The sequence below is a fragment of the Diceros bicornis genome, chromosome 5, assembly GCF_020826845.1.
Source record: "Diceros bicornis minor isolate mBicDic1 chromosome 5, mDicBic1.mat.cur, whole genome shotgun sequence".
In the NCBI taxonomy this organism is placed as follows: domain Eukaryota; kingdom Metazoa; phylum Chordata; class Mammalia; order Perissodactyla; family Rhinocerotidae; genus Diceros; species Diceros bicornis.
In genome coordinates this window covers 51,143,107-51,156,486 of record NC_080744.1, presented here as the reverse complement: position 1 = coordinate 51,156,486, position 13,380 = coordinate 51,143,107, and the positions used below count along the sequence as shown (strand labels likewise).

General features: G+C 38.8%; 1 protein-coding gene across 2 annotated transcripts in view; it reads left to right on the top strand.

Moving 5' to 3' along the window:
- Positions 1–13,380, top strand: part of PRTG (protogenin) — a 123,700-nt gene that overhangs the window by 96,303 nt on the left and 14,017 nt on the right. For both annotated transcript variants that reach the window (XM_058541638.1, XM_058541637.1), the window contains exons 13-15: positions 629–815; positions 1,679–1,806; positions 3,073–3,243. In XM_058541638.1, coding sequence (XP_058397621.1) covers positions 629–815; positions 1,679–1,806; positions 3,073–3,243 — 486 coding nt within the window. The remainder of the gene's footprint in view (positions 1–628; positions 816–1,678; positions 1,807–3,072; positions 3,244–13,380) is intronic.

Genomic DNA, 13,380 nt, shown 5'->3' with positions numbered 1-13,380 from the left:
TAGCTCCTTTCACTATGGCTCACACTCCTTTTTCTCCTCCTCCTTCTCCTTTAAATTTGTCTCATTGCTACTTGAAGGCCTTGGTGGTTTTATTACTTTATATCCTCCATAGTGCCTAACGTACTATCTTGAACAAGTATGTGCTCAGTAAATATTTCAGTGAGATGTATTTAATTATAAGAATCTATTTTAGTTTTGCATGCAAAAGAGAATTAGATATTTAACTGGGTAAAATAGCCATCGAATACCTACATACTGAGTTTTCTTTTATCTGCTTTAACCTTGAGGCTAATTATTTTCTTCCAATTGCCGTTCAGTTTTATTGCTCCTAAGAGCTGTTGGGTTTTATTGCTGCCAAAGAGGGTTTCTGGATATTTTTGGCTGGTAGCTTGACTTCTCTGTGCTTCTGTTTTCTAATCTGTTAAGTATTGATAATGTTTGATTCCTTAGCTCACTCATGGAAGAGTTGGCTCAGGTTTGAAGGATATATCTCTAGACCACTGTGAACTTCTGGTAGAAGAAAGACCTAAAGTCAACTTTAGGGTGGGGTATTTTGATTTTACCATTTCACCACTTTCTACATCAAATGTTATGCCGTGAGGTGAATTAACATTGTCTTTTTCAATAGCTGTTCGTGATCGCATGGTTCCTCCTCCACCACCACCCCACCATCTCTATGCGAAGGCTAACACCTCATCATCCATCTTCCTGCACTGGAGGAGGCCTGCGTTCACCGCTGCGCAAATAATTAACTACACCATCCGCTGTAACCCTGTTGGCCTGCAGAATGCTTCTCTGGTTCTGTACCTTCAAACGTATGTAGCTTCTGTTAATGGTTGTTTTCTTGGCTTTCCTCTCCACTCACACTTACTTCTTACCGTCTTGGGCCAGCTTGAGCTTCAGCTGTAACCATTGATCTCAGGATTTATCTTACTTGTAAAATAGCTGGGGGTTTTACATCTTCACCGTACTCAGTTCTGAAAACTGCGTCTTCTGACGTTTCGTTTCCCTAAATGATTTTTTTATTTCCCCAGCCTCATGCAACAAGATTAGGCAAGAAGCTATTATTGCTTTCAAGTGGCCAAACTTAGCATATTTAAAGAAAGAAACAAAAGACCATTTTCATGCTGGCATCAAAAAATAAAGCTAGTGATTCTGTTTTCTAGGTTGTAGTTAGAAAGATGCCCATCACTATGCTTTAAAAGAATGATTTGACTTTCAATATTTCAAAGGAAATCCTTTGTATTGGGACATTTCTATACTGTTTAATTTCCTAGTTTCCTCTCAAAGAGGCAATTTTTAGGCTTATTTCTGTAAGATAATACCAAATGTCATACTTCAGTAGTCAAATTAGGTTGCTCTTTTAGTCTAAAAAGAAATTTTGTTTAATTGTGGTAACCTTGGTTTATAACATTATATAAATTTCAAGTGCACATCATTATAGTTCGCTTTCTGTGTTGACTACATCATGTTCACCACCCAAAGACTAATTACCATCCATCGCCATACGCATGTGCCCTGTCACCCCTTTCGCCCTCCTCCTAAAAAAAATTTTTTAAAGAAAATGAAGAGCTAATAAGTAGTAACAATATGCCCTACCTGTATTGATAGGAAATACTGACAGTCTTTAGAAACGGTGTGCTATTGGCATTAATAACTTCATTACTCATTGTTATAGATCAGAAACTCACATGTTGGTTCAAGGTCTGGAACCAAACACCAAATATGAATTTGCTGTTCGATTGCGTGTGGATCAGCTTTCCAGTCCCTGGAGCCCCGTTGTCTACCATGCTACACTTCCGGAAGGTAAAGAAAGCAGCTCCCTATGGGTTTTACCTGAATGTTTAAAAAATATATATGTCGTTTTGAAGAGGATACTGCCCTGGTTGCCACCTACCCGTTGACATGTATGTATTTGTTTTGTTTCTTTTGAAATTTCTTTTGAAATTTTGAAGTGTCTTTTCCTTTATTATATTTAAATTTTTTTCCTCTCTGTGTGTATGTATTGTACAAGCAAGTGGGCTTAAATTTAGTGTCTCATTAGGGGAAACTAAGTTTTTTTAATCAGGCGTGCTTTTTAAGGCTGCACGCAAGTAACTTAAAATGAAAGTAAATGAATAATGTATTTTGTGATGTTAGGAGCCCACAGTAGAACCTGTTTCATCTATATGAGTGATGGCTTGATGCTGTGTGCAGTGGATATGATTCCTGACTGGGCACCATTTCTGTAGCTGATCTTTGGCTCTCGCCGAGATACGTTACGTCTCTAGACCTGCATTTCCTTCTCTCTAGAATGAGAGTGAAGGACTAGATGATCTATAAGGACCATTGCAGCTTTATGTAATTATGCTGAGAGAAAGCAAAGGACATTTATGATCCTAGGGCTTCCTTGCTATGGTGTTGCCAACATTCCATATGTGATGTGATGCCAAAAACCAGCTCTTCACACTTTTAGCTCATACTAAACATGGGGTCAACTAAAATCCCAAGATTTCACTACTTTTCGCAGATATAAATTATTAATCTAAAGTCTGCCCTATAAACTCACTGATTCACAGTTTTTTGGAGAATGACTAAATTTTGGTCTCAGAAGTACTTTCATCAATGGCTTCCTAGATCAGGTTAAGTATATGTTCTATACATTGTAGTAAGAAATGTAGCTTAGATTCAGTATCTCTTGGGCTGTGACTCGACTCGGTATCTAATGGGCATGTGCTGCTGGTGGAACTGTAAACCTTTCTAGTTACCAATTTGGCAAAACAATAACAAGAGCCCTAAAAGTGCTTACAACGTTTGACTTAGTATTTCCCCATCTGGGAATCTACCATCTCCTTTATATTTTTTTAATGTTTTAAACATTATAAAAATGAAATTAGCTTTCAAGGAAAGAAGAAAAAATAGTATTTTATCGTTATCACTAATGATCTGTAAAAGCTATGATTTTGAGATGTTTTTACAGTGGTTTCTAGTTTTTCAAACTCTTTTCTATGCCTGTCAGTCTGTTAACCAGGTATTTGAGTGTTTGTGACCGTTTTATCCTAGTGATACCATATTTTCTACCTGTGTGCACAGCACCAGCAGGCCCACCAGTTGGAGTAAAAGTGACATTGATAGAGGATGACACTGCTCTGGTTTCTTGGAAACCCCCTGATGGCCCAGAGACAGTTGTGACCCGCTATACCATCTTGTATGCGTCCCGGAAGGCCTGGATTGCAGGAGAGTGGCAGGTCCTACACCGAGAAGGTAAATATGATCATAAATTACCAGAGAGGATGAAAAGTAAGATTATTAACGATAAGGAAACAAAGGAAAAGAGCGATCTAGAGTTTGTTTTGAATTCATAATAACAAATTTTTAAGGATTTTGGTTTTATTCAAAGAACGTTAGGAAGCCATCAACATGTTTTAAGCATGAGCATATGATTCACCTTTCAGAGAGAGCACTCTGATTGTTGTGAATAGAAGAGGTTTGGTTGAGGAGTAGGGGTAAGAGTGATACGGAGAGACTAGTTAGTAATTGTAGTGGTCCAGGAAGAAGATAGTAAACCTGGATTAGGGGATGGGGATTGAGATGGAAAGGAGAGGATTGTTGAAAGATATTAAGAAGGTAAAATCAACAGGCTTAGTATCTTAAGGTGGGGGGCGATAAGGGAGGGAGAATTGTTATAGATAATTACTAGATTTCCCGTGGTGGTGTGTCTTAGACTCGAGTAGCAAACACTGGAAGAAGACCTGGTTTAAGAGAGAAGACCTTTGTATGGCTACTAAAATGGTCCACATGCAAATAAATTGACCCATATGATACAGGATCCACTTACAGACAGGGAAAAGCTGATCAGGGTGTTAAGAACACTGAATTTAATTTTTTAACACCAGATTTTTTTTTTTTTTAGCTGAGAAAAATTGTATTCTAAAACTCAACATTCTTACTGCATGCTTTTATCATTATATCCTTTTTAAATTTTTGAGTCTTCCATTTGGATAAGTCCAATATGCCACTTTTTAGTTGGGCCATCACATAAATAGTAAAACTTCATTATTTTGGCACTTTCTTAATTCAGACATGCATGCTGGGAAAAGAACTGTTTGCCAAGCAGTTAAAAACTTAAGAAGGATTTCAAGAAGGAAATTTGTTGGACATCTACATATTCTAAACACTTTACAGTACTAGGCGCTTCTACATACGTTTTACCTTTTTGGGGGATATTTACCAAATTAAGAGAGTAAACTTTAAAGACACTTTCATGGATGTAATATAAAACTCTTTATGCAATTGTAAAATAAACAAATGGTCACTTTAGCTGGAGTTGTGATAGTTGTATATTCATATTTGTCACTAAGCAGAAGCCCCACTGAGTAATAATTTTCTAGTCACTGAAGAGACTTGAAAGTAACAAGTACTTGCCAGCAATACAATTTTATATTTGTATCAATTATTTGTTGCTACCTAACAAACCACTCTAAAACTTGGCCATTTTATTTTCTCACAATTCTGTGAGCCAGCAGTTTGGACTGGGATCAGCTGGGCACTTCTTCTGTTGATCTCTCCTGAGGTCACTCATGAGGCTGTCATCATCTCACAGTTTCAACAGAGTGTGGGTAGCTTAAAAACAGCAAGAGAGAGTTCCAACTTCAGGAAGAGAGGGAGGAAGCCCCATGTACAAAACTTTTGCAAGCCTCTGCTTGCATCACATTCGGTAATGTCCCCCTGGGCAAAGCAAATGTAGGCAAGCCCAGAGTTAGTGTGGAGAGGACTGCCCACAGGTGTGGATAGATGGAGGCATAATTTGTTTGGGGCTATTAGTCTTACAATCTACCGCAATATGTACATTTTTTAATTGAGGTAAAATTGGTTTATATACATTGCACGTGTTCATCATTTTATTTTGATTTCTGTATGGACTATATCATGTTCACCACCAAAAGTTTAGTTGCCATCCATCTCTGTATGAATGTGCCACAATATTCTTTAAGTGTATAATTCAGTTTTAGTTAATTAATTCCAAAATGATTTATTAACACATTTGATCAAGTGACTAACTTGATTTCATGACATATTATTTATAAGTATTAATAAAGAATTTTGATCACATGAGCACATACTTCTTTTAGCTCTTCATTTGTACCTGCCTAAAAATAAACAGTATTTTGTTTTGGTTCCTTTTAATGCATTCATTTGTCAGTTTCAGACAAGGCTCAGAAAACAACATTTTGCCTCGCTGATGGCCCAGTAGTGAAATGGATTGTAATGGCAGGTTTTTATATTTATAAAAGCCTTTGTAACTGTATAATCGTGCATAGAGGAAAAAAAATATTTTTGCTATTATCCTGCTTTTGTGATTTTAAGAAACATTCTCAGTGTAAAGCTTTTGTCTTTTGTTAAATGTAGAGAACCTTTTTCATAGCTAATGCTAGTAATTCATACAAAACAAAATAAACAATTATAAGTAAAAAGCAATTGAGTTTACCTTTTTGAGAGAGGAAAATATAAAGGGTTTGAGTCACCCACTTTGAAATGAAAAGCAAAGCATACAACATGGCATTAAAAGAAAAAAATAAAATGTAAAATAGTCTTTAGTATCTGATTATGGCAACTTTTGGAAAAGGTAAAGATGTAGAAAAAGCTGGAGGAAAAAAGGAGGGAGAATATCAATATCTCTTTCCTGTATGTCTGTTAATCTTCTGCACATGTTATGTTTATGCATATTTACATGTATAATTAATTCACATATTTATTGCTAAGTGGAATAAGACTTTTTCATTAATCAAAACATTTTAAAAATGTTTCTGGGGACCATATGATATTTGTGGCTAAAATTATACATGGTAAAATGGTTGAGCAGAAATGTGATATGAAATTATGCTTGTTTATAATATAAAGTGGATCAGAAATCACAGCCTTTACCTTCCTGATATGCAGTAAATCAGCACAGACTACTCAATTATTTTAAAATCTGAAAGGCACTGTGGGAAATCATGCTCTACTACAGCAGTTCCTGAACTCTCTTCCTCAAAGCACGAGTTTCCCAAGATTGTAAAGATGCTCTTCCTTCAAAAACAAAAAAAAAGTTCCATGACTAAATAAATTTGGGAAACACCATATATCATTTCCTCCTGTTAGAGATTCACATTGAAAATTAAAGTCCTGGGGCCGGACCGGTGGCACAAGCAGTTAAGTGCGTGCACTCCTCTGCGGCGGCCCGGGGTTCGCCGGTTCGGATCCCAGGCGCGCACCGACGCACCGCTTGGCAAGCCACGCAGTGGTGGCGTCCCATATAAAGTGGAGGAGGATGGGCATGGGCGTTAGTCCCGGACCAGTCTTCCTCAGCAAAAAGAGGAGGATTGGCAGATGTTAGCACAGGGCTGATCTCCTCACCAAAAAAAAAAAAAAAAAGAAAATTAAAGTCCTTCAATAAAGGAATCCATTTAACTCAACATTCGCCAAATAAATTGGACCTCTAATAGTAGGAACATATTGATCTATTAAATGAATTCCTACTGAATGATTACTATGTGACAGGCTCTTTTCTAGGCATTGGCAGTACCACAGTGAACAAAACAATGTCCCTTCCCCATTGGAGCTTACATCTCAGATAACACACAAACAAATCTATAACTATTTAGGTAGTGTCATAAGTGCTATAAAGAAAGCTGCGATATGGGGAAGAGACAAAGTGGTGGAGGTAGTAAGGTAAGTTCTTTTGGAAAAAAATGACATCCGAGCAGAGCCATGTGGATATCTGGGGGAAGTGAAAAGGCCCTGAGACAGAAGTGTGCTTGGCATGTTAGAGGAACAACAAGAAGGCCAGGGAGGCTAGAGTGAGGGGAAGAGCAGGTGGTGGGAAATGGAGGGAGGTAACCAAGGGCAGATCTTGTAGGGCAGACTTTGTGGACCACAGATTTTATTGTAAGAGAGATAGAAGACATTGGAGACTTTTGATCAGATTTACATTTTAAAGGGATTACTCTGGCAGCTACCTGTAACAGCCACTTGAAAAATTGTTTCTAAGGAGGTAAGAGTAGAAGTTGGGAGAGCATTAATACACAGGTGTCCACATGAGAGTTAATGGGGGTTTGGACAGGGGTGATAACGGGGAAGGTAATAAGAAGCTATTAGAACATAATTTGAAAGAACAGCCCACTAGATTTGCCACAGATTGATGTGGAGCATAAGAAAAAAGAGAAGCCATATTGGTAGGGGAGGGGCTGGCCTGGTGGCGCAAGCGGTTAGGAGCATGCTCTCCGCTGTGGCGGCACGGGGTTCGCTGGTTCGGATCCCAGGCGCACACTGACGCACAGCTTGGTAGGCCATGCTGTGGCGGCGTCCCATATAGTGTGGAGGAAGATGGGCACGAATGTTAGCCCGGTCCCAGTCTTCCTCAGCAAAAAAAAGAGGAGGACTGACGGATGTTAGCACAGGGCTGATCTCCTCACACACACAAAAAATTGGTGGGGGAAATCAAAGGTTTGGTTTTGAACATATTATATTTGAGTTGCCTCTTACATGTCCAAGTAGAGAGGCTGAATAAGCAGTGGAGGGTTAGGTTCATGGGAGAGGTATGGACTAGTGGTATAACTTAGAAGTCATCAGTGTGTAGATGATATTTAAGACTGTGGAACTGGAAAAAAAATCACTTAGGAAAAAATCACTTAGAAGCAAGGTCTGAGACTACGTTCTGGAGCACTTCTCCAACCTCGAAATCGTACCCTTTACTTTTACATTTTAAATAAATACTCCTTTGAGGCCGGCTCAGTGGTGTAGTGGTTAAGTTTGCATACTCCACTTTGACGGCCCGGGTTTGCAGGTTCAGATCTCAGGCATGGACCTACAACACAGCTTGCCAAGCCATGTGTGTGGTGGCATCCCACATACAAAACACAGAATATTGGCACAGATGTTAGCTCAGTGACCATCTTCCTCAGCAAAGAGAGGAGGATTGACAACAGATGTTAGCTCAGGGCCAATCTTCCTCACCAAAAACAAACAAAACAGGGTGATGTCAGCATCATGGCGGAGTGAGCTTTCCCGTGAACTCTTCCCCCGATAAGATACAACAAAAGGAACAGTCACAGACCAACAACGGAATCCCAGACAGTGAAAAGCTAGAGCGGAGGGATCCACACTGCTGCACATCTGAGAGCGGAACGTGCTGGGCCCCCAGAGGAAGTGGGGAGAGGTAAGGAGAACTCCTCTCCCGCCCCATCAGGTCAGCGATCCCGGTCCGCGCGGCTCCCAGAGAGGGGGGAGAGGCGGCCCTCAGCGGGGAAACCGTGGCTCTTCGGACTCTCTCAGCCAGTGGGAAACTCCGGCACAGAGGACTCAGAGGAGCCACAGGGCTACCATCAACATCTGAGCACCCCAGAGAGCAGATAAAGAGGGGCAAACGAGAAGCCTCCCCCGTCAGGGACCCAGAGGGGAAAAGAGAGAGCTCCCCCCTCCCCGCAAACCGGACTCTGCAGCTCAACCGACCAGACCAGACCTATCGATCCGCGGCAGACCAGACCAAGTGATCCGCGACACACCAGACCAAGTGATCCGCGGCAGACCTGATCAAACGACGGGACCCGTGGATCGCAGCAGGGAAAAAAAAACAAAACTGCGGATCACAGCAGAAAAACCGGGGCAGAGCGCAGGGGGCTTAGACTACACAGCCCTTTACCACCAGACAGTGGTGGCAGGTGGAAATTGCAACCAGAGATTTCCAGGATGAGGAAAAACAAAACCAACACAGGAACCATAATGCAAAAATATATGAAATCACCAGACCAGAAACAAAATGAAAAGCACCCAGAAATCAACCCCGAAGACACAGAAATCCATAAACTAAATGACAGAGATTTCAAAATAGCTATCATAAAAACACTCAACGAAATACGAGACAACACAGACAAACAATTCAATGAGATTAGGAGTTTCTTCACAAAAGAGATTGAAATCATAAAGAAAAACCAATCAGTGCTGATGGAGATGAAGAACACAATGGAGGAGATAAAGGAGAATCTGGAATCTCTAAAGAACAGAGCTGACAATATGGAGGAAAGAATTAGCACCTTAGAGGATAGGAATACAGATATACTCCAGATGGAAGAGGAGAGAGAACTAAGACTAAAAAGAAATGAAGAAAGACTCCGAGAAATATCTGACTCTATTAGAAAATGTAACATAAGAATTATAGGTATTCCTGAGGGAGAGGAGAGGGAAAGAGGAACAGAGAGCCTATTCAAGGAAATAATAGCTGAGAATTTCCCAAATCTGGGGAAGGAGCAGGAAATACCAGTAAGCGAAGCCAACAGGACACCTATATATATTAACAGACAAAGGCCTTCACCACGACACCTAGTGGTAAGGCTAGCCAGGGTCAACGACAAAGAAACCATATTAAGGGCAGCTAGACAAAAACAAAAAATAACGTACAAAGGAACTCCCATCAGGCTCTCAGGAGATTTCTCAACAGAAACTTTACAGGCTAGAAGAGACTGGAATGATATATTCAAAATACTGAAAGACAAAAACTTTCAGCCAAGAGTACTCTATCCAGCAAAAATATCCTTCAAATATGATGGAGAAATAGTAACTCTCCCAGATAAACAAAAGCTAAGGGAGTTCATGGCCACAAGACCCCCACTACAAGAAATACTCAAGAAGGCCCTCAGGCCTGAAAAAAAGAAGAGAAAGAGAACACAAAGCTTGGAGTAAGGAGAAAAGTAGGTAGACAAACTCAGAAAAATAGTAGATCTTTACCGGAATAGGTTAGTAACCACTTAAATACTAAATTCAAAGATCAAAGGAAGAAATTCACCAAAAATAAATTTAACCTCATCACTGTAAACACACAGCCACAACACAAGACAGAATAAAGTATAACAAGAAAAACTTAGAAGGGGAAGAGGAAAGCGACTGAATTGATTTAGTGTAAGGAAATAGGAGGCCATCAGATAATGGACTATCTCATACGCAAGATTTTTTGCCCAAACCTCAAGGTAACCACTAAACAAATAATCAAAACAAAACCACATATGATAAACAAAAAGAAAACTAGAAGAGTCATAAGACAGAACAACCAAACTGAATTGGCAGTCCAAAACAAATGGGACAAGAAACAAAGGAAATGCAAAAGAACCAGAAAATAAGTGACAAAACAGCAACATTAAGCCCTCATATATCAATACTTACCCTAAATGTAAATGGATTGAACTCTCCAATCAAAAGATACAGAGTGGCAGGATGGATTAAAAAGCAAGACCCAACAATATGCTGCCTTCAGGAAACACATCTTAGCGCTAAAGACAAGCACAGGCTCAGAGTGAAAGGATGGAAGACAATACTCCAAGCTAATGGCAAACAAAAGAAAGCAGGTGTTGCCATACTCATATCAGACAAAGTAGACTTCAAGATAAAACAGGTTAAGAAAGACAAAGAAGGGAAATATATAATGATAAAAGGGACACTCCATCAAGAAGACATATCACTTATAAATATATATGCACCCAACATAGGGGCACCAATGTACATAAAGCAACTATTAACAAACCTAAAAGGAGAAATCAACAACAACACAATAATAGTAGGGGATCTTAACACCCCACTTACAGCAATGGATAGATCATCCAGACAAAAAGTCAATAAAGAAATAGTAGACTTAAATGAAAAACTGGACGAGATGGACCTTGTAGACATATACAGAGCACTCCATCCAAAAACAGCTGACTAAACATTCTTCTCAAGCGCACATGGAACATTCTCTAGGATAGACCATATGTTGGGAAACAAAGCAAGCCTTAATAAATTTAAGAAGATTGAAATCATAACAAGCATCTTTTCAGACCATAAGGCTATGAAACTGGAAATGAACCATGAAAAAAAAAACTGGGAAAGTGACAAAAAATGTGGAGATTAAACAACATGCTACTGAACAACCAATGGATCATTGATGAAATTAAAGGAGAAATCAAAAACTATCTGGAAACAAACGAAAAGGATAATATGCCATATCAAACCATATGGGATGCAGCAAAAGCGGTCCTGAGAGGGAAACTCATAGCGATACAAGCCCACCTTAACAAACAAGAAAAAGCCCAAATAGGCAACCTTAAATTACACCTAACAGAACTAGAAAAAGAAGAACAAACAAAGCCCAAAGCCAGCAGAAGGAGAGAAATAATAAAAATCAGAGCAGAAATAAATGAAATTGAGACCAAAAAAACAGTAGAAAGAATTAATGAAACAAAGAGTTGGTTCTTTGAGAAGATAAACAAAATCGACAAACCCTTAGCCAGGCTTACTAAGAAAAAAAGAGAAAAGGCTCAAGTAAATAAAATTAGAAATGAAAGAGGAGAAATTACAACGGATACCATGGAAATACAGAGGATTATAAGAGAATACTATGAGAAATTATATGCCAACAAATTGGACAATCTAGAAGAAATGGATAAATTCTTAGACTTATACAACCTCCCAAAATTGAACCAAGGAGAAATGGAGAATCTGAATAGACCAATCACAAGTAAAGAGATTGAAATAGTAATCAAAAACCTCCCAAAAAATAAAAGTCCAGGACCAGATGGCTTCTCCAGTGAATTTTACCAAACATTCAAAGAAGATTTAATACCCATCCTTCTCAAACTATTCCAAAAAATAGAGGAAGATGGAACACTTCCTAAATCATTCTACGAGGCCAACATCACCCTGATACCAAAACCAGACAAAGACAATACAAAGAAAGAAAATTACAGGCCAATATCGCTGATGAACATTGATGCAAAAATCCTCAACAAAATATTGGCAAACCGAATACAACAATACATTAAGAAGATCATACACCATGATCAAGTGGGATTTATACCAGGGACGCAGGGATGGTTCAACATCCGCAAATCAATCAACGTGATACATCACATCAACAAAACAAAGAATAAAAACCACATGATCATCTCAATAGACGCAGAGAAGGCATTTGACAAGATACAACATCCATTTATGATAAAAACTCTCAATAAAATGGGAATAGAAGGAAAGTACCTCAACATAATAAAGGCCATATATGACAAACCCACAGCCAACATCATACTCAACGGGGAAAGACTGAAAGCCATTCCTCTGAGAACAGGAACGAGGCAGGGCTGCCCACTCTCACCACTCCTGTTCAACATAGTACTGGAGGTTTTGGCCAGAGCAATTAGGCAAGAAAAAGGAATAAAAGGAATCCAAATAGGTAACGAAGAAGTGAAACTCTCACTATTTGCAGATGACATGATTGTATATATAGAAAACCCTAAAGAATCTGTTGGAAAACTGTTAGAAACAATCAACAACTACAGCAAAGTTGCAGGGTACAAAATCAATCTACAAAAATCAGTTGCATTTCTATATGCTAATAATGAACTAACAGAAAGAGAGCTCAAAAAGATAATACCATTTACAATTGCATCAAAAAGAATAAAATACCTAGGAATAAATCTTACCAAGGAGGTGAAGGACCTATACAATGAGAACTACAAGACATTATTGAAAGAAATCCATGAGGACATAAAGAAATGGAAAGATATCCCATGCACGTGGATTGGAAGAATAAACATAGTTAAAATGTCTATATTACCTAAAGCAATCTACAGATTCAATGCAATCCCAATCAGAATCCCAATGACATTCTTCACAGAAATAGAAAAAAGAATACTAAAATTTATATGGGGCAACAAAAGCCCCCAAATAGCTAAAAAAATCCTAAAGAAAAAGAACAAAGCAGGAGGCATCACAATCCCTGACTTCAAAACATACTACAAAGCAATAGTAATCAAAACCGCATGGTACTGGTACAAAAACAGACACACAGATCAATGGAACAGAATTGAAAGCCCAGAAATAAAACCACACATATACGGACAGCTAATTTTCGACAAAGGTGCTAAGGACATGCAATGGAGAAAGGAAAGTCTCTTCAATAAATGGTGCTGGGAAAACTGGACAGCCACATGCAAAAGAATGAAAGTGGACCATGTGCTATCGCCATTCACAAAAATTAACTCAAAATGGATCAAAGACCTGAAGGTGAGACCTGAAACTATAAAACTCATAGAAGAAAATATAGGCAACACACTATTTGACATTGGTTTTAAAGGAATCTTTTCGGATGACATGCCTACCCAGACTAGGGAAACTAAAGAAAAAATAAACAAGTGGGACTTTATCAGATTAAAGAGCTTTTATAAGACAAATGAAACCAGAATCAAGATGAACAGACAACCAACCAGCTGGGAGAGAATATTTGCAAAACATACATCTGACAAGGGGTTGATCTCCATAATATATAAAGAACTCACACAACTGAACAACAAAAAAACAAACAACCCGATCAAAAAATGGGCAGAGGAAATGAACAGACAC